The sequence below is a fragment of the Thermobia domestica genome, chromosome 18 (genome assembly GCF_964235325.1).
Source record: "Thermobia domestica chromosome 18, izTheDome1.hap1.1, whole genome shotgun sequence".
Lineage (NCBI taxonomy): Eukaryota > Metazoa > Arthropoda > Insecta > Zygentoma > Lepismatidae > Thermobia > Thermobia domestica.
The window spans coordinates 78,586,908-78,610,193 of NC_137471.1; the positions used below are offsets into that span (position 1 = coordinate 78,586,908).

The 23,286-nt window shown below is 33.7% G+C and overlaps 1 protein-coding gene across 5 annotated transcripts in view; it reads left to right on the forward strand.

The window, feature by feature from the left end:
* The window catches only part of LOC145675643 (uncharacterized), an 898,816-nt gene that overhangs the window by 534,275 nt on the left and 341,255 nt on the right, over window positions 1-23,286 (forward strand). For all 5 annotated transcript variants that reach the window (XM_081746197.1, XM_081746201.1, XM_081746200.1 and 2 more), the window contains exon 6: window positions 4,293-4,411. In XM_081746197.1, coding sequence (XP_081602323.1) covers window positions 4,293-4,411 — 119 coding nt within the window. The remainder of the gene's footprint in view (window positions 1-4,292; window positions 4,412-23,286) is intronic.

A 23,286-nucleotide genomic window follows, 5' to 3' on the forward strand; every position in this document is an offset into this window, starting at 1 on the left:
ATTTTTAAGTTATACCACATGTTTTTGATAAAATACTTTTTTGTTCTTTTTCTAAAGTGGTTCTTCTTGTTTTCCTCGAACAGAGGATGCAAACAATTCTGATAACAGATGTTAAATTATGCATACGTTGTGAGTAGTTCTTTTCTCAACATTTCAGTATTTTACGTTGACTGTTGAGCTACTATTTTCTGTTTGGTCGTAATACCATGTTCTCTTCGATTTTTGTATTCTTTTCAGTGTCTGGAGGAAAAAAAAACTCTTTTTTGTTTGTTTGTTGCTATTCTCGTATTTCATCTCTTGTCTGATTAAAGAAAGCAAAACGTCTTTTCGCTTTTAAGGATACCTTCGTCTAATATTTATACTATTCTAGAACATTGTGTATTGCATTTGCATGGCGAATATAGTTTATCATCATTATTCTTTTCCCATGTGAATGTGATGTATAATCGTTCATTATTTCTTGTATTTTTTGATTTGTGTTTCTTATTTATTAGGAATACTGCGACTTTGTAAATTTGTTTTTCGAAAGTACCATTATTATTATTATTATTATTATTATTATTATTATTATTATTATTATTATTATTATTATTATTATTATTATTATTATTATTATTATTATTATTATTAAGAAGAAGAAGAAGAAGGAGAAGGAGGAGGAGGATTCCTCGCTTTCGGTTTATATATATAGCGGTGTGAAGAAGATAATTTCTTCGCAAGATGTGTCCACTCCAATTGGCCTTCATACGAAGGATGCTGGCTAGAAGCTTCCTCTTTTCTCCTATCCATTTCAAAACATCCTTATTTTTTACTCTCTCTATCCATTTTATCTTCTCCATCTTCCTCGAACACCATATTTCGAAGCTCTCTAAATATTTCTTCTTTAACTTCCATAATGTCCAAATTTCTGAACCATAAGGTCCAATACTCCATATAGCACTTGACTAATTTCTTCCTTAGTACAATGCTAAGCCTGCTAGTTGAGAGTGATCTTTTCTTGTTGAATGCTTCTTTGGCTATGACAATTCTTCACCTGATCTCTTTGGTGCAATAAGCGTCTTACGTCAAAATACTTCCCAGATACTTGGAATGATCAACCTCTTCAAGTTCTCTTTGTTCTACTCTGACCTGTAAGCACGCGTTTCCCCGGGATATGCTCATGACTTTTGATTTTTAACTGTTGATTTCCATTCCATACAGTTTTCCAGTGTCAATTATTTTGTCAGACATCTCTTGTAGTCCTTCTTCAGTTTTAGCTATAATAACCGTATAGTTTTTGAGCATCAGCTTCTAAAATGGTTCCATATCAGACCAAAGTATCCACGAGAAAAAAATATCTCAGTTGAGTAATATTAATTGGTGCCCCAAGCAGCGTGAAGTTTTGAATGCATTTAGATTATGCAATATGCTGGAAAGGTACCTTCTTAGTTTGGAAAGACAATTGTCACTTAATAAATAGATATTATGAAGGGAATAACTATTAAATGATTAGAGATAAGTTGGAAATAATGTTTATATGTGTTTGTGGTGAAAAGCTACCCCAAAATAATGTCAAATGACCATTCTTTCTGTTAAAAATTTTGGGACCTGACTCCAAAATGGCTCCCATGATGGTACTATACAGTAATAAATGAGGTTCTATCTCCATTACTCCTATCCAAGATATGGTGTTACTCCATCTAACTTTTCCAAACTTACGAGCTATCTTTGCTTTATATTACATACTGTAAATGCATTTAAAATTTAAGGTCGCTTGGACCACCATTCAATTGTGCTAATGTTTTTTCATGGATTACTTTGGTCTGATATGGAACCATTTTAGAGGATGAGGAGAAAAGAAAGGTACCTCGGAAGTCGAAAAGTAAGGACTACCCTAATATATATATATATACAGGGGCGGATCCAGGATATGATCAAGGGAGGGGCTAAACCATATTTTGCCGTTTTATCTAGCGTAAAACAGGATTGAAGCCCATTTTATCCAGTGTATATCTGAGCGTCAAGGGGGGCTATAGCTCCCCCTTGGATCCGCCACTGTATATATATACATATATATATATATATATATATATATATATATAGGGTCAACCCTTTACCTTGGAACTTCTTATAACTTTTAAACTAACAGACAAAATACGTTAAAATATCAAGCGTAATTACTTCTACTTCTACTACTTAATTTTAAGCAGTATAATTACTTCTACCCATGTTTTGTGAAGTATTTTACCTGATAGACCTTTGAAAATATGAAGTGAAATACGTAGTACAATTATACACAAATTCCTTAGTTAGAAACATCAGAAAAGAAGATGGGAGATAAATGTTAAGCTATAACACGGTCAAAAAATAGGAACATTAAGTACCGAACATATATTTATCCCCTAAGTGGTCTCATGGAAGTATTTTATATTCCAAGTTTTTATTTATTTATTTATTTTTAATGTATTATTGCTAAATGATTCACTAAAATATTGATGTTTTAGTACTTTGACCTAGAACAACGAATCTGTAAAGGTGAAACATCTTAGCCTGGCAAATATTATTGTTTCACAAAAGCCTTGCTACCTAGGAAAGGGTTAGATATACCTCACGCAATTACTTATGGGTAGTGACCTGAACTTTCCGTTTTATTTTCTCCTTACATTCCATTTTATTTTTGCACCCGGATTCAGCATTATTTTTCGTTTTATTTTCCGTCACTCTTACACAAAAAAAGAAAGAAAGAAATTTAAAAAAAAAAAAAGTTTAACCTTAACCAAGGATCTAACCAATAAGTACGATCTTCATCACGATTCTCATATGAATTCTGAGGAAAGTGAGGATAATGCTTCGAGTGAAATCACTTGAAACTATTCACTTACACAGAATAGAATTTAATATTTTATGCAGTTAAGTTACAAATAGAAAAATATATTTCGTTTCCAATCCATAACTACTAAATCACAAGCGCAATTTGCGCTCTTACAATAAATAAATAAAACGATAAATTATTTGCCTCAGATGAACACAATTTTATGTTTCACTTCGTACTGAAGATACAGTTTCTTTGCTGTCCTCACTTCTCAGACAAAATTGTTAGTGAATCCACGTTTTCTTCTGAGAGATCTTACCTCTTACCTTCTCACTGTCCCCCCACTATTATACTCTCGAGAAAAATTTTCACAGTCCGTGTTCAAGGTAGGCAAATAATATTTCCTTTTGTGTATAGTTTCAACTGCACATAGATTTACCACAAGCTTTACGTGTTTTTTGTCCGTAAACAATCACAACATCTTTTACAGAAACATGGGATTTCCTTAGCTCTTGAAGCGGGATCTCATCTATCCTCCTTACAGTTTTCAATCGATCTAGCATTTCTGGTATTGGGTCGTTTTGCAGAATGGACTAGTGATTGAATATGTCATGCGATAATTGAAACATTTGTTTACAACAAGAGTCTGTTTCCGTAAAAGTATCCAGTTTGTGTAATGATATCGCAGCTGTATGTTTGAAGGTTTGCAGCTCTGTGAACACTAGATTTTTAACAGAATAATATTTCTCGACTTTAATCGTGTATTACGTAAAATTCGGTGTTATTCTGACAAATTGCACATTTTGCGTTGTTTCGCGATAAAAATATAGCAAAAAAAAAAAAAAAAAAAAAAAACTCCAATGTTTCTAGAGTAGACGTACTTGTAAGATTTATTTTGTTTTCCTTGAGTTACCGTTGTTATCGTTAAAACGACAAGTTCAGATCCCTACTTATTGGCTAAAAGGAATCCACTATTTATAAGCACGCATAAACGCGTTAGCTATTTACATAAATTTTCAACAGCAAAAAGTAACTTATTTTTAATATTTTACAATAAAACTTAACCTTATTTCAGGTGAAATTCGAGATAATTAATTACTTTCTTAATTTAATATAAAATTAAATTCAAAATGTCCGAATGTTAAGTTTAAAATTGGAGTTCCGTCGTAGGTATATGCATAGCGTACCTGCCTTTGGTGCAGGGGACCCGGATTCAATTTGCAATGGGAGCTCATGTGATTTGGCTTCCGCATTATGCTATAGGTACATGTCATACAGTCTCGGTACTGAAAGGGGCGCTAAACCCGAATCCAATCAAACAACTACTTTTGCTATGAATCACATGAAATATTTACGATCGTGTTAATATTCTAAATGCTTTCTTTATGTTTAGTTTCAATATTTACAACCGAAAATTATGGTTTTATGTAGTTGTACCTAAATGCTGTATGATGTGAGGTAGTTTTAAATTAAGAGGTTTTTCTTCTGTTTTCATTTTCAGATGCACCCAACAAGGAATCACCTCGTGCAAGACGATATTCTGCAACTCCTACCCATGCTCGTAAAAGTAGTATCAATTCTAGCCCTGCATCTTTGGAGCCAGAATTAAATAACAAAGAGGTAAGATATTTTGTTGTCTATTATTGCACATACATGTACTAGATAGTACGTATTTTCTCGAAAAAGAACAACTTGAAAGTAGTCATATGCTTATCGTTTCATAGTGCAGTGAATAAATAAATAAATAAATAAATAAATAAATAAGTCAGAAGTGGTCATACATTTACATTTACACTGCACTAAAAATTTATTGAATAATTTAATTACCCTTTACATGTCTTTTAACTTATTTTTATGTAAGTATATTTCGTTTTATGTAGTATTTTCCCTCATTTTCCACATTTTTATTTACATCCATCAGGATATCTAGTCATTTTTACCCGAATGAATTCTGTACCCAGATTTGATTTTTTTTTTTTTTAATCAAAAGATCCAGTATATTTCAATCAAAAATTTTCTTGTACGCCTTATATCTGGAGATCTACATATAGTGTAGCCAAACCCAAACTATCACTTAACTCAATATGATGTGCTTATTCCACAGAAAATACAAAAACTTGATTTAGGGACCTTTCAAACATTTTGTGGCCCCTGATTCAAAAACAAGTTATTGACCAAGATCGCAATCTTTTGATGCATATTTTTGGATCTTTCCTAAAATTCTTGTTGTGATTTAGACCTTGATTTTCTTTCTCCAATTGAGGCTTATTTACTCGTAACTTTTTTTGTGTGTGTGTGTGTGTGAGGGGGGGGGGGTGATATTTTCTATTTTTCATATATTTGAACTTACGACAGAAGTTTCAGGTCAAGTGCAAAGATTTATTAATCCCACTGAAGCACCCATTTTGTTAATCTTCACCGTAGACATTTCAGTGATCGCCTTGTCGCTTTCTTCAGTACGACCTCTTTAAGGGATTTTATTCAGCGTGGAAATTGAAACACTTCGAGGTGGGGGGGGGGAGTTGTGTGTGCTTAAAATATAGACCTACTGGGCTACTTGTACTGGGAGAGTGCTCTTGCAGACTAAATGTTAAGTTCTCAACGCATTTCAAAAGAAACTTATACTCGCAGGAAAATATCCCTCCTGTATAATATGGAAAAGGCTATGATTTCTCAGTTCACGGTATTTTTGTCAGTAGTTTTTGTAATGTACATAGCGTATAAAGGTGTTTGGATATGATACTCTCTCTGAGAGCGTCTATATAAAGTATGAAGGTTTGATGTCATTACCAAGTTCCCCCTTCCCCTCTAGAAAGCACAAAGGGAATGAGATTCCAGGGAAGTGTTCAGAGCTGCCTGGGAATTTCCCCCCTTTCCTCCCCTTCAATTACCACACTGATTTTATTGCTTGAAGAATCACATTATCGGTGACATTGCTGTGTTTTAGAATAAATGATTATCAGAACTATTCTCTTACTGTGAGTTTACTTCTTTACTTTTAAAAGAACTTACTGAAGGGCCAATGACGTAATGATCGTATTTTTCTTTCTTTCTCGATTTGTATTTACTTGTTTACTGAGCTCAAACTCGGAGACGAGAACCGGCATATTTAAACTGTACACGAAAGAACTTTTGGGTTTACTCTGAATTTACTTCTTCAATTTAAGAAAAAAACATACTGAAGGGTTAATGATGTAATGATCCTAGTTTTCTTTTGATCTCCATCTATGGTTCTTGTTTTTACCGTGTTCAAACTCAAGGATGAGAGCCGGTATATTTAAACTGTACACCAAAAAACTTGTAGGTTTACTTGTAACATAGGTTAAGGAACAATTTTATTAGAATGCACTACACTGTTAATCTCTGTGCGGAATACACTGAAAGTGAACATAGAAACAAATACCGGTACTTTCAATTTATTGTCTTGATTGTACTTTTCCTTTTTCCTTACGCATTGCACTGTGTTTATGCTACCTACTTCCAGATTTAACTTTAAAATATTAGAGTTGTCAGGCCTCCATTTCAAACTTGAATACTTCCGATACTGCCGATTTGTGGATTGGACTGTGCATTGCACATCAAATCTATCGTATAGTAAACAGAAAATATTCTGATTGTGAGAATTTACGAATTACAAGAAATAGATTGAAAAAAAGTCATAGATGGAATCATCAACTCAGTACATATAATAATAGAAAATATTTTTCTACAAAACCAACAAGTTTACCAAGAGGTCAGTTTCTTTTTTTCTTTTTAATATATATATATATATATATATATATATATATATATATATATATATATATATTTTTTTTTTTTTTTTTTTTTTTTTAAGCGATTAGATATTTATGAGGGTGACTTCACTTGTTGAGTAAAGAAACAGAGTGTGTAATGAAACCGTTTAGGGAAACTTAAATGCTCAATGAACGCAATGTATTGACACTGCCACTTTTCAGAATAGTAATAGAAAACAAAATACTGGAGAAATATTCTTAAATGTTTAAGTACTAGAATTCTAGAAATTACTTCAAATAAAGGATAACTCAAGAATTGAATTCGTTATTGTTAAAATAGTATATGTACCATTTGAAATATATTACACGTATCCTGATTTAACAATGACCGATTCAATTACTACAAATATGGCAGACGCATATTATAGTTGTACTTTGGTTTTGTATTTCTTTTATATTGATCCTAACAACTTCGTAAGTCTTTTTATTATCAGTATTATTATTAATAAGAGGTTTTACTTACATTTACGTTTGTCAATCAATTTCGTAGTACATTCTACTCTGTTTAAACTAAAATCAATGTTTATAACTCAGCCGCCGAAAAAAAAAGTCACATATATCTTGTTTCAAAGTGTACATGAACCGTACTTACCTTTTAATGATATGAATAATGATTCAGTCCACACTGATAAGAGGAAAACGTGGGTATTGCCAAAAGATGCCACATTCTTCTGAGTAAGAGCTATGTGATAGAAACGGAAGCGTACTAAGTTTGTTGTTTCAGCGCCAGACGTATAGTTCTTGTAATTACCATTATGAACTATATGTTAGGAATGCGAACTGTTAATTAGCCTTTTAAATGTGCTTATTTAAATAATATAGAATTTTAATGTTGAATATAGAGCTGATAGGTTTGCTCTTATTTTTATTGCAGAATATGTAAGAGGGTTTTATTTACCATTTTTAAAGTATTTTTTTAAGGGTTGTATTTTTTAAATTTTAATTTATTTTTACTGAAGTATAGAGTATCTTACTTCAATTTCAATATGGTAAATTAAAATATCTTGCGTGAAAGTGCTTCTATTATTATTATTATTATTATTATTATTATTATTATTATTATTATTATTATTATTATTATTATTATTATTATTATTATTATTATTATTATTATTACCTTCTTCTTTAAATCATCTTTTGTTTGTGGGAGATGAAGATTATATTTATTTTTTTATTAATTTAAATGTATTAAATTCTTAATATCAGTTCTTAGAGTGGTAACTCTGTTATATGTGTTCAAAACATATGCTTATTTGTCAGCCAAAGAACTAGATTTTTTAAACTATTATATTTCGTTAGTTACATTATATATCTCGTAGATACATATGATGCCAAAAAAAGAAATAGGAAAAATAAATTACTATAAGAATTTGACTCCTAATAATGTAAGAATCTTCAATGAGGCAACCTCTAATTTACGTTAAGAAAATAACTACAGGGACTATGTTTGAGAACAAAATTTGATTGATTGGATAAAATTGTAATCCTGGTATTTTTCCAATAAGGGCGTATGTAATTTTATCTTCAAGCATTGTTAGTAGCTTTTCGTTAGCATTCTGTATATTCTGTAATATTTTGGTATTTATCTCAATGTGGAATTCCATAAATTTCTATTCTGAGTTTAAAGGAACATGTTACCGACAGATTGACAGAGAGTGAAATGTAAGGACGGGTAAAACAAATCGATCCGTCTTCACTAGTTCTCTTACTAGTGATTCCCTTAGAAAACTTAACTAGCATGTACAATTGAATCTAGCAATTAATTATACGTCTGGCTGGTTTGAACGAAAGTCTACAACAAAACACACTGTAAATTTGGTCACCACAAGCCTTATTACGGATTTGGAAGCCAAAATCTAAGGCACTAGGTATTCTTAACAGGTTGAGCAACATATTGATACTAAGAATGCAGTATGATCAGTTATGTTATGCTTAAACTTCTATCTTTTTTGCCTCGGTAATATATCCCTTCAAACTCGAAACAAAAAAAAAATTGTAACTCTTCGTTGAGATCATGGAATAAATTAAATGTTACAAAAATATACAAATATTGCTAAACTGCAAAGTTAAAACTGTTAATTCTTACAGTCTATTTTATTCTTTTAAAAATACTGTAGAAACGAACAATTGTTTTGCAATATATTGTGACTACTCTCTTCTGTTCATCTCTTCCCTTAAATTACTTACATATTTAAAGCCTTATTATGTCCACTGCTGAGCATAGGCCTCCCCAATAGTCCTCCATTTCATCCTGTTCTTAGCTGTTATTGTCCAATTTCTTGTTTTGTGCATTATTTCATCTTTCCTTCTTAGTTTTGGCCTTCCTCTTCTTTATTTCCTTTCTGGTTGCAAATATGTAAACTTTCTAGACAATCTGCCATCTTTTCTAGAAAAGTGCCCACTCCCATCTCCATTTAAATCCACATACACACAATATCAATCAATCTACAATATCTTTGATTTGGGTCTAGCAACTTATCCATTCATTCCTCTTTCTATCTTTTACACTGATTCCAACATAGACCTTTCCACCTTTCTTTGTGTATTTTTTTCTTTCTTTTTATCTGTTTTTCAGTTAGTAGTAAATTATGTTGTTTTCAAAGAAACAAACAAAAAGGAACTTTACATTGAGACAGATATAACTCGACAAGTTTCAAACCAAGATGCGCAGAACGCTGCGGAGCACTTCGTATTCCGCCATCCTCCCCACTACTCTTCCATCCACTGGTCTGGCTTTGAAAGTTCCAGTGATACTAACTCAGCAAACTTATGTTACAACAAATATCACCTGCTAAAATGTTTAAAGTCCGAATCTTACTTTTTTTTAGTAGGTTAGCAACCTCATGGTAGAGGTTTGCACGAGCTCGGGCCTAGGGCCGGGCCCGGGCCGTAAATTTTTAAATAAACAATCATATTTCTCGGGACCTTTTCGGGCATAATACAACGATATTTTCTGGAGAGCTTTTAACGCACACCTAAATTTGTAACTTAAGACGCCCACACTTAAAATCACTGTGCAATTGAAAGAAAAGCTGTGTAATAGAGAAAAAAACTAAAGTAACAGAAATAAATATGCTTAGCTTGTCTGAGTGAAAATACTGCTTCTTACACTGAATTAAAAGAACAAGAGCATTGGGAACAATGTGTCTTGATTTTTTCTTCAAGACAATGTCAGTTTATATTATATGAGAATTTATATAACTTTTTTTTTTAATTCATAGTAAACTAAATGTACAGGATAACCTTTATTTCCTTGTTCTCTGAATCATGAAAGCTTTTTAACTGCAAAATTAAACATCTAATTGTTGCAAATAAAAAATACAATTTTGCCTTAATTGTTAAGTTTTTGTAATTCGGGCTTATTTCGGGCTCATTTGATTATCACATGGGGTCGGGCCAAAATGCTAAAACATATTTCTAACTCGGGTCGGGCCTCATATTATTAATTCACGGGCCGGGCCCGTGCAGACTACCTCATGGATACACTGTAAGCAGTGACGCTTTCCGACGGGGCGATCCCTTCACGCCTTCTGAAAGGAAAATTTCTCTTGTTGTTATTATTTTTTCATTGGTACGAACTGGCACAGTCAATATACAGCATTTACACTCAAATGTTGTAGAAAATCCTCAGACCATTCCGCTCCCTGCAGATTGCAACACTGAAAAACATCATCGTCGCGGAGAAGGGAGTGGGGAAATGTAGGATTAGGTGCGCAACAGCTAGGCTGCAGCGTTCTGTTTACAAACTTTTTTACTTATACCAGAATATTATGGAATACACTGAACACAGAATCAGACAAATTGGAGGAAAGATTCGCAGAAACTTTCTTATCAATATTAATAGAAAACAATTCAAAAAGTTAGATGTTAAATGCAGCTATCATACGAGGGCTGCTATATATATTTCTGGCCTAATAATGAAAATACGAATATTTATCAACGAAAATGGTTTTATTGTTTTTCAAAATATTCTCCATCAAGATTTATACACTTTTGCATGCGCTCAAACCAATTTTCGAAGCACTTTTTCCACTCCGATTGAGACACCTCCAAAACATGGTTTTTGAATGCTTCAACAGCATTTTCTGGCGACGAAAATCGTTGACCACGCATTTTTTTCTTGATGTGTGGGAATAAAAAGAAGTCATTGGGTGCCAAGTCAGGGCTGTACGGCGGATGACCCATCACTTCGACGTTTTGGCCGGTCAAAAATGCGCTGGTTTGAGCCGATGTGTGAGAGCTCGCATTGTCATGGTGCACAATGATTCGTCTTCTCTTGTTCATTTTTCGAATTTCTCCGAAGACTTCAGGCAAACAAATGGTGGTGTACCACTCAGAATTGACCGTCCTACGTTGCTCAAGCGGAACAGTCGCCACATGACCAGTTATGCCGAAGAAACAGGCGACCATTTGCTTCGAAGTGCTTCTTCCACGAACAACTTTCGTTGGATTTGGCTCGTCTTGGAAGACCCACACGGTCGATTGCTGTTTTGTTTCGGGCTCATACGCATAGATCCATGATTCGTCACCTGTGACGATCTTATAAACGTCTTTTGAAGCACCGCGATCGTATTTTTTCAGCATTTCTTTACACCAATCCACACGAGCTTTCTTTTGAGCGATTGTCAAATTGTGCGGGATCCAACGAGAACAAACCTTTTTTACGGCCAGGTGTTCATGCAATATCGAATGTATGCTGGTGGAAGAAATGCCTAGGCATGCCTCTATCTCACGGTAAGTCACATGACGGTCTTGCATTATCAGTTCACGTACGGCATCGATGTTTTCTGGCACAACGGCTGTTTTTGGACGACCTTCACGGAATTCGTCTTTGAGCGAGCGTCGGCCACGATTGAATTCGTTGTACCAGTTTTTCACAGTGCTATAGGATGGTGCTTCGTCGCCATACAAAGATTTAAGTTCATCGATGCACTCTTGTCGTGATAATCCACGTCGAAAGTTGTGAAAAATGATCGCACGAAAATGTTCACGAGTTAATTCCATTTTTTTGCCAAGTTGATTTCTTCAAGTACCTGTAAAAGAAAAAAAAATTGTCGTAAGTCAAAAAGTTCTGAGTACATTTATGCTACAAAATGTCAAACTTTCCAATGGAAATGTCAGATTGCACCTGGCAACACTTAGTGTTGCCTAGGCCAGAAATATATATAGCAACCCTCGTATCTAAAGTTAAATATAAGGAAATAAACGAATCTGATGTGTGCTATATTTTTTGATTTCTCTTAGCTCGGTAAGGAAACACTCATATGGTAATTGTGTCATAACTATTTCTGCTTATTGAATGTGATTTTTTGTGCACTTATTTGAATATACTGTATAATAGTTTTTCTCGTATTTATCATTGATAATTAGCCGGCTTGGATACAAAAAGGTTATAAACTTATTTCACATTTCTTCTACCTTTAAAATAATGCAGATTGTCAAACATTAAGGAAATTTACTATCAGTATAGTGTTTTAGTTACTAAACGTTCATACGTGAACTCGTTGTACCTTAAAGTAATAGGAATATTTTATTTAAATTTTGACCATAATTGTTATTCAATTTATAAAAGAGGATTTGTGTACATGTATTCTGTTGCTTTGTATGTATTTTTAAGCTTAATTTAGTAGAAAATAGATTAAAAGTAAATTAGTATGAAGCCAACGTTCTACTCTTAAAGTTGTTTCCTTGTGCAGATAAAAAATAAATAGCTGTGATTAAAAAGGGAAAAAATAAATAGTAGGAGCGTGGATTTTATTGTGAAATGTGTTTGTAAGTGGAACTTTCAGAATCGAAAGGATCAATATGTTGATATGACAGCAATTTTCTGATGAATTAGACTAGGAACTTCGTTTACTTTTAAAGAATTATGAACAAAAATTATCTGTACTTATCGAAATTACTCAATAAGTTAATATAAGTTGTTTGTGTTGAACACAAGAATCAAAATGTAATGTTAAGAAAAATACCTACAACAAGTTGAGTTTTTAAATGAGTTATAGCCAAATTTACGTCGTTAGCAATGACAATCAACATATTAGATTTATGTGACAAGATGGAGACACTGTCTTTTCAGTTGAGTGTATAGTAAAGTAAGGTAATTAATTTTATTCAGTGTACCTTTTCAAGAATGCCAACAGATTTCATATTTTACATAAGGTTAGTCACTTTCCTTTTTTCTTTATTGTACTTATAACTAAAGGAAGAAGAAATATCTCACTTTTCTATAAAACTAACCCGAGCGAAGGAACTGAAGATTCGGTTATAATTAATTCAAAGAAAGAAGTAAGTAAAAAAATATATTGTAAATATTTTGCTCAATGTAAGCTGCGTTATGTAAGTTGTAGTTTTGTTGCGTTGATGATAATATTAGACAATATATATTTAAAGCACGAAAATGCACTGTAAGGAGCATTATTCAAACAACAGTAATATTAATGTACAAAGGAAAGGATTTTTTTAAAAAAATAGAAGTACAAATTTGTGTATAATCAGCAAATTGTAATATAGAAAGAATTCGTTCCATTTTAAAGAAATTGTGAATCGAACTGCTCATTTGAAACAAATGAACTGAACGAAATGTGTTTTGTGTGGAGTATAACGTAAGAGGAACTAATATAGTAGTTTCTGAAAGAACTTCCAAATACTTGTTCCACTAGAAAACTACGTAAAATTTACAGTGTACACAAGTATAGTTTAAGATTATATACAATGCAGTTTACAATTACATATAAGAGATAACAACAATTCTGTTGTAACTTTTAAATATCATTAAAATTGTCGGTATGACTTCGGAATATTTTCTAGTATCTGTCTAATAATACCTTGATCTGAAGATCTATAAGAAAGGTGTATATATTGTGCTTAGGAGCTCAAAAATTATACTGAATAAGAAAATAAAACCAGTTTGTGTTCTTGGCTAATTTTCCTGTGTTGTGGTATATGAGGATTAACCTGCAGGGGCAAAATATATGAGATTGTGAGTACATTATTCTTAGTGAATATTTCATATCCATGAAAGCAAATTAGCTAGGTAATTGGAGGAGCGGATAATAAATAATATTAGGGAGACAAACTAATATTTATTCGTATAAGTGCATTTAATATCGTATTTGCTAAGCAGAAATGATTGTGATTCAATTAGATGTATGTTTTCTTACTGATCTAAGATGCAGGATACGTGAGAGTTGTTTATTGTCATATATTGACAAAATAGCTGCATTTAACATTCTCTTCTTTTGGGTTACCCTACTATTCACACAATAAGAAATTCTAACTGTGAAGAAATTGAATATGAAAGGAAGGAATTCTTAGACGTCTACACCATCTATCATATAACGCTCTTGTTGGCTTTTTGGTGTATGATGCACAAGACGGGAACATTATACATATAAGAATCGTATATGTTCGTGCATATTTTTGGGATTTTGAATTCAAATTGAGCAACCGTAAAAACAATAAAAGCTTTCGTGTCTGAAATTTAAATATACTAAGGAAAACCAGAATAAGCTGGTAAACTGATTATCTCAGAGACAGTAAATATATTAGTCTGTGAGAGGTTGGAAGTGTTATTATTCATGATTACCCGTTATCGGAACCAACTTTTAATCCGATTACGAAGGATTTATTTTTATTTTTAATTTTTATCTACTGTGGCTGTTGTAAGTAGCATTTGATAAAAAATTTGATCAAGTATAATCTCTAGTTTGATGTCGTAGAGTTATTCTATGTGGGCTAAAGGAAGTGATTGATAAATGCAATTAAATGGTTATGAAAGTATTGTAGAAATGTAAAAATGGAAGAAGACGGAGTTACTCCGAGTAAGGCCACGAACACGATGTCTATCAGGAATTCACATGGCCTGGCGCCTAACTAGAGACAATCTTGCATCAGAGTTGAGGTCTCTAGCACTAAACCATCGTAACCCTAAAATGTTTAAGGAAGTGATTAATAATATTAAGTTGATTTCCAAGCCAAGACTTGCAGTCTTCCAGTTATGAACACAAATTTTCCTTTAAGTTATTTTTATTGCTATGAGTAAAATGCGTGTCATTTTTAACTGTCTACGGTTGGGTACTCACCTGGATTTATAATTCTTCACGGCAGCTATCTTTGAGACTTACGTAAGACTTTACGTTACATTGACTCAAGGTGCATTATTCCATGGGTAAGTTTTCAGTTGTTACTAGTTTCGGTGCTTTAGTTTATTACGTTCAGATGATACAGAAAAATGAACATGTTAGTAAACTTCGTACCAGGCGAATCCTGATTATGCACTGTGTCAGTGGACTTTTCCCAGTGCATTGAGTTTTTACGCATGAAACTCAAGTAAGCATGGATAATGGCAATGTTCTATGATGGATGGCAGTGGGGTCACAAGTATAAGGTCCCACCGCAATAAGTGATGGAGTCGCTTGATGAAACTGAAACAAGCCCTGAGGAAACCTTAATCAGGATGGCTGATCTTGTGATTCGAATCCTGGATTTGTGTTTTGTCTTACCTTATTGTTTACCAAAACAAAATATCGTGTCTCGGCTCACTTCTACCAGTGCATTCGTAGTTGAAACACTGATGGTTTAATTGGCATTTTTCTGCGCACTTGAAATAAATGTATTTAACTTTGTTTGACTAGTTAATCTTCTGAAAATGAATTAGAGTTAATTTTTAAATTTAAGAAAGCTATTCTTTAATGTTCAATCAGAGGGACGTCAGCCAATACAGAACCTAGGGCAAGGGAGTCCCGTGAGGATCTTTGCCAGTTACCAATATCAAAAGTCGACGACAGAATATCGTCCGTCGAAACATGGACAAGCAAATATAGAATTCTCGACTTTAGTGGTGTCTTTGTTTAGAAATTGCAAAGTTACAAAGGTGCAGCTCAACACAAGCGATATCTCGTGTACAATCAAGAATAGTGGAATTGTAGTTGCTTTTCAAAAAACTTTTCTCAAAATTTTGCTTTTGTACGCCATGAGTTTTATAAATTCAGTAACAATTTATTTGAGTAAATCCAAAAACGTACCGATAGAATCGGCATTTAATTTTCGTTATGGCTCCTGAATTCTAAATTGTGTATAGATAGAAGTTGAATAATAGCTAATAGCTGTAGAATATATTTCTAGCGCTGGTGTTCTGCTCGATTTGAATCTGGTATAGGCAGGCGATAGTTATGTAAGTTCCTTTTTCAAGATCAAACCATTTCAACATACACTTTATATGACAGTTCTTATTTTCATGAAATTTCACATATTCACCTACATGGTTCGACTCACGTGTTCCTTTAATTCAACTAAAATCTTTGTTATCAAAACTAAATAACGACACGCAAAACAGTATATAGAATATATTAATTAGCGTCTATAGTGTATTTTGCAATTAGCCAAAATTCTCGCTTAGTAAAATTTACTAAAATCCTGTCAACTTTCATTTACTGGAAAAAAATCTATTGTGGATCGAACAGAAGCTTCAGTAAAAGAATTGTGTTCTGCTCTATGTCACTTAACAGTATCTGCAGTAACCATACTCCTGGACCATTTTGCAAATTTAACTGTTTAGTGACGTCTTCAGTAGTTGTTGATACTAATGATGGAGGAGAATTCGCTGATTATAACGAAGATAGGGTCTACTAATACCGTAGAAACCATTAGTGACCAAGTATTGAATACTACCTCCTTTACTAAGATCTTCGTGAATTATCAAGCTTGCAGCCGATTCCAGTTTCAATTAGATTTTTGATTTCTATCTAGGTAAATACCTTGCGATAGACCCACGAAGATGCTGTGCTAGTTTCTTTCTTCTCTTCCGTTTTATACGTTTTGTGCTCCTTCACTCATATTTTATGTTAGTGTTGCGATCACATGAAAACAATTTGTATAGTCACCTATAGAATTACTACGGGATAAATTGAAGGGTAATGGGGCTTACTAATATACTGAACAATTAGATAAAGGAAATAATGGAAATATTTTTATTCGTGGTCTATGTGTTGGTGTGCTGTAGTTGGATTACTTATAGAATTGGCCTTACTATTCTGGGATTTTACAAATTTCAGAATTTTATTAGATGACACATAATCGAGCTCTACTCTGAAGCGCAGAGCTTTCTACCCGCGTGGTCCTGGGCAGTTGTCCGGGTCGCCCTATGTAAAGGCCGCTACTCTTATCAACTTCAAACCTGAGCACAAGTCGGCATAAGTTATTGATGCAAACGAACGAAACCCGAGTCGAGCACGGCAATATTGTAGCAATTTCACGCAACAATATCAATAAATATTGTATTTATCTGAAAATAGAATCTTTAAACATTTATTTGCCATGTATTTCGCATTCCTACCTTTTTTTCTACTACCTGGTACATATGTGTTTGAAATGCAGTAATCTGACAGGAAGGTGGAATTTGCTATATAAACATACGAGCGAAAGTATACGTTCCTGATCTTCTTGGAGAAGCTGGGACACTTCAGTAATATTGGGGAGCAGACTTGCTTCAGAAGTCGACCTGTGTGCTATCAACTTCACTCAGAAAGTAAGCATACTAATTGTTTTTTCACCTCTATGCTTAGAAATGAACACTTCAAACATAGCACTTTCGCACTTTTCTAGCAATAAATAGAAATCTTCTCCGCCTTGCCCACGCCAGTTGACTTTATTAATGAATTTCAAATATGAAGGAATTTAAATTGCAGGATGAAATCGGAAATAGGTTTCTACTTGGTGCTAGAAGATTTCAGATTACCAGTCAATAGTCGAAGGAATTCAGATATACTCAGGTAGTGGTGGAAATGGATTACTTGCCGGTGCTTTGAAGATCATTAAAAAAAAAGTTAGTAATACTGCGAGATACTCATGAATTTCGGTATGGTACGAGAACTTTTTTCATGTATCAGTCATATCCTTATTATCCATTCTGTTAGTGGTCTATATCCAGTGTTCTGAATTTTTACGTGTGAAACTCAAGTAAGCGTACGTAGTGGCAGTGTTCTGTGATGGATGACAGTGGAGTCATAAGTACACCTAGGTATAAGGTATCTATCGTAGAAAGCCTGGGGTCAGCCCAATGGAAACACGTTGGCTTGTCATTGTCTTGGCTGAGACTCTCAACCATTTCAACTCGAAACATTAATGAAAATGAATAATATGAAAATCTTTTTTATTTATTTATGTATTTTGATAGGAATTACCTCTCATGTAGAAAAATTTGATTCAGTATTTTCTTCAAAGTATATACTACATATTTTCTGCTTTTATCGTAAATGCTCAAAAGAAGATAATTATTCTTTCACGTCTAGGTGTTTGAATGTCTCGTCCTTTATTAAGGCCTCTTAAATTATATCACGACTTCCTTTCTATCTGCTTGGTTTCCTCGACAAATTGTTATGTTTTGAATGACATTGGTATCATTACCAAAGCTCATAAGATTCAGTACTAGGAAGTTTTCCGTTATAACTAGTGTTTTTAAGGGAGTGTATACATTTGGCTGAAATGTGGGCTGTTGTTTGAGTGTAAGTTAAAAGAATATTATATTTAAAAAAAACAGTTTTGTTTGAAAATTTCATATATTTTTTCTGTTAAAATTATTATTCATGGAGAAAGTTTCATAAACATTTAAAAAAGAAGAAATCTTGCTACAAGATCCTTGTATTAAATTTTGTTGCTTTTTTTAAAAAAACGAATAGTTTCAATGCTTCTCTCCCACCTTCTTCAGTGAGTGTCATTTTGCTGCGCTGCTGAAGTTGTGACACGATGGAGGGTTTTTTCACTGTGAAAAATTCCGTAACTCTAATAAAATGAAAACCTACTATTTCATTCCACACTTCCAAGTTAAGTAGGATAAAAATGCTAAAGTATTTCTCTTGAAAATCCGTTACTAGGTAGCAAAGTGTTTACCAAATCTTTGTGCAGTGGAATAAAATAGTTAATAACTGGAATTGTTAATAGAAAGTTACATGTGGTTATAAATTTTTCCGAACAAAATAAAAATAGAAGCGTAAATGACATGCCCCGATGATCTGAAGCTTTGCGGATTGTGTTTGTGCGTGTGTGGGGGTGGATGCGGGAGGGGGAAGACAAATCAAAAAGTTCTTTTTCTGGTAGATTGGGAGAATGTAATAGGAACTACTTGTTTGAATTAATTTTCCAACATTTTAGTGTTGTCTTTCATATACAACACATTTTTGTCTTTTAGATCTGATTTTATGTCGATTAAGGGGGCCGCGGTAGTTCACCTCTCGTGCATGGGGTCCTTGATTCGGTCCCAGCTTGCACCGAGTGAGCTTTGTGGTGGACAAACACCGTATGTGTGGATTTCCTCGGAGTTCTCGCGCTTCCTCCTACTTTCTTCATCCCACCATTTCATTCACTTGTCATCATCACTGTCTCCTTTAGCCTAGCCGGCATAACCGTGGGACGTAAAACTTAAAGATTTCATTTTTCATTTCTATGTAGATTAATACTGTGAAGCATTGAAATGTTCTGTTTCATGTCTAGAAATTTCATAATACCCTATATCTACGTTATCTTATGACCGACTGTTCTTACGAAAACTGAAAAAAATGTTCTTCAGTTCCTAATTAGGGCACGGAATTCTCTATGTTACTAACGTTGCAAAGCAATTTGGGGATAGAGTTGCCAGATCTCCGAGCACCGCCCGAAGCTCTTGGGTTCAAATACATTTTACGGGACTGCAGCCAACAAGCCAAATCTAATAGCTTAAATATTAAGTTAGTGTAATTAATTATTTACGTTTGTAATGTTTTATACTTAATTGTTAGTTATTTGTAGAGAGTATATTTTTGTCATAACAAAATGTGAGGTTTTGAATTCTTTTTGTTGTTGCACTTGTACGAGAGCGTTTTTTTTTTTTTTTTTTTTTCAACTTCCATTAAACCAGAGGAGAAATACTTGAAATGGCCAAACACGAATTAGCTAGATCTGTTCATTGGAGATCGCATATAAAACATACCAAAAGGTGGTCAAAGCTCCCGCCAAGGGTATACTACATGCTGTAATTCTATTTCTCTAGGTGGAAAGGAATAATCTGACAAGATGGCAGAACGTGTTTGTCTTGGAAGAGCTCGAAGAGTAGTTTATTCTTGGGAATGATTTTTTTTCCCGGTAATTTTCTTAGAAAGGACACAGGCGATTTTGTTCGTATTCACAAACAAACGTTTTATTAATAATTCTATTATCTTACGTAAAGTAGCCTACTTGTTACAAAAATATTCACGAAAGGTAGTTTATTCTTCGGGGTTCCGCAATTTATCGTCGAATAATTAAGGATTATACGGGATCCTTACGTGATTGCTGTGAAAGACTTACAAAAGTACACGACGAAAGTAGCCAAGGATAGAAATCCTATGGCGGAAAACGATCTTAATGAACGCATGAATCACGTGGGTCATGAAAGGGGTAAAATATGGTTTCTGAACTATCTGGTCGAGAGTTTCAAGGAATTCAACAGCAGTCTAGAGAAATCGAATTAAATTACGTATTTCACACTTGGCGGGCGCTGCGATTGCACATGAGTACTTGCTGTGAAAGATTCACCGACGTACACAACGAAAGTAGCCAAGGATGGAAATCTATGGTGGAAAACGACGCTGATGAACGTATGGATCATGTGGATCATGAAAGGGGTAAAATGTGGTTTTTGAACTATCTAGTCTTAGAGTTTCAGGGAGCTCAACAGCCGCCTGTAGAAATCGAATTAAATTACGTATTTCATACTTGGCAAGCGCTTCGATTATACTCGATATGTTTTCAAGCTCATTACTTACAATGATTGAACACCAAAGTCTGTCTTTTGTTTTGGTATTGTAGGTGTGCGATCTCCAATGAACAGATTTGACAACTCCATGTTCGTCTTCTCACGTAGTAGTTCTCCTCGGATGACTCAATGAAAGTTAAAAAAAAAAAAAAAAGAAAAAAGAAAAAAAGAAAAAAAAAAGAAAAAAAAGCCCTCGTACTATTGAGCGGTAACATTGTTTTCATTTAATGATTTGACAGAGGTTGGAACGAAACTTAAAATTAGTTTCAATAGAAGTTAACAGTACAAAGAATTCTCTGTTTTGAAATCTATAATATCAACATTTTATACAAAGGATAAGACGCACATAATTTTCTTCTCAAATATGTATCAAATTCCTTAATTCGCACACCGACTGTACTAAAAGTAAAAATTAACCCGTTCAAGGTGTTCTCGGATCCCTATCAGAATGCAATTTGTTGTGGACAGGGAAAAGAATTATTTCAGGTTGAGCTTCAACTGTTCTGTGTAGGTGTTAACCAAATCATAAGCTTATGACAAAGATTTTGTGGGGGATTTTGTTTTCCCGATCGCCGACTTATTTTTTCAATTGAAGAAAGTGTATTTCCTATGCTAAATATGTATGAACTGACATGAGAATAATTCCTGTCCGTTGTGAAGTTATTAAAACGTTGGGGTAAAAGAGTTGAGTTAATTTTGAGTTAACGTCCTGCCAGCAACGAGGCTATATGATACGGGACCTATTGATTAACGTGGAATCCGAACCACATGAGCTCCTGCCGGGAATCGAATCCGGGTCTCCCACGCCAAAGGCGTGTACGCTAACCGTTTTGCCACGAAGGAACTCGTTGGAGTCAAAGAAGACTGTCTGTGTCCATATCTGAATGTGTCCATAAAAGAAAGGGTCATGTCCCATAATAACACATGTATTTTTGCCTGCACAGAAAAAGCCCTATTATGGAGTTGTCCGTCACGGGAAATTTCACTGTATTATGATAGTGATAACTTAGGAAGGGAAAACTGAAGTATGTGGAATAGTTTTCATTTATATTGTACGTAGTACGTCGTATGTATAAGAAGACTAATATGATGTATAAGAAATTATTGTAGTAGTTTATTATATAGAGTTAATATGATTTGACATGTTCAATACCGCATGTACAAATGTATAATACTGTGGTCTCTTGAACTCAAAATAAACAAATAAATAAATAAATAAATAAATGTTTTTAAAAACAAACAAGACAATAGAAACCTAGTTGAAAGCAACGTTTATCATCTTATATAATGAAAGTTGATGTGTGTGAGAAAGGAGTAAATGTCTGAACACGTGGTAATATACAGCAGTGGTATTATCTTCGCACTCATAAAACACAGCATTCCCAGAAGGTACGAACGTTAAAACATTTCAGGAAGTTGATGATGGTATTTGACCTTCTAACACAAGGTCGACTAACACAATGATTTGAGTTTCTCTTTTGTCTTTCTTAAAAATGTGTTAGCAAATAATGTCAGCATATATGGATCAATACCATAATTGGATACAAGGAAAAAAAAAAAGAAAATCTGTATTTGACGTGTATAGTAAATTAGTATTATTATATATGTATCCTATTGTTTAAAATCGAAAAAAAAAATGCATTGTTCTTAGTTTACATTATGATGTTGCGCGTTAGAGACCGAGTAAAAGCACTTTTCCTCTATTATTAGTTATCTGTGTTATTCAAATAGGATTGGAAGTAAATACAAAATTAGTTCCCAGTTAGTGCAGTGTAAAGAAAATATAAATGCAGATCATTAACAAGATCAGGTATGCAGATGATATGGTTGTTATAGCTAGAACCGAAGAAGGACTACAGGAGATAATTGACAAAATAGTTGACTCTGGGAAACTATATCATGTTGACACTGGAAATCAACATCGAAAAACGAAAGTCATGAGAATGTCCCATGGAAGTGCGCCCTTACGGGTCAGAGTAGAACAAAGAGTACTTCAAGAGGTCGACGATTTCAAAAATCTGGGAAGTATTTTGACGAAAGACGCGTACTGCAACAGAGAGATCAGGTCGAAAATTGCCATAGCCAAAGATGCATTCAAGAAGAAAAGGTCGCTCTTAACTAGCAGCCTTAATATTGGACTAAGGAAGAAATTTGTCAAGTGTTATATATGGAGCATTGGACTTTATGGTTGAGAGACTTGGACATTACGGAAGTTAGAGAAGAAATATTTAGAGAACTTCGAAATATGGTGTTCGAGGAAGATGGAGAAGATAAAATGGACAGGGAAAGTAACGAACGAAGATGTTTTAAAACGGATAGGAGAGGATAGGATGCTTCTAAGAAGGCCAATTGGCCTTCGTAGAAAGGCCAATTAGATTAAACACATCTTGCGAAGAAATTGTCTTCTTCACACCGCCATAGAAGGGAAGATGGAAAGAAAGCGAGGAATAGGATGAAGAACACAAGAGATCGATGATTTGAGAAATAGAAGAAAATATTGGGAGTTAAAATAGGTAGCTGAAAATCGAGATACATGGAAGAAACATTTCCAAGCCCAAACTGAAAATTAAAAGGAAGAAAAAAACTCATTAATCCCAGGACCTGCCAAAAGTCAAAATACTTAATAATAATAATAATAATAATAATAATAATAATAATAATAATAATAATAATAATAATAATAATAATAATAATAATAATATAAACTTTTGTGAAATTATTCAGTAAGAATAATCAATATTGATTCTATAAAAAGGCACATCTCTCGTTATATATTGAAAATCTCTCGTTTGGTTCACTCCAGTCTTCCTTCTGGGAGCGCTCAGAACACAAAGGAATCAAGTCCAAAGTTGTAAGAAACAAACATCAAGTTTATACGGTACGCTTAACTACTGGGAAAACTTAACACTTTTTTTTAAATATTAAAAGCGTTATTT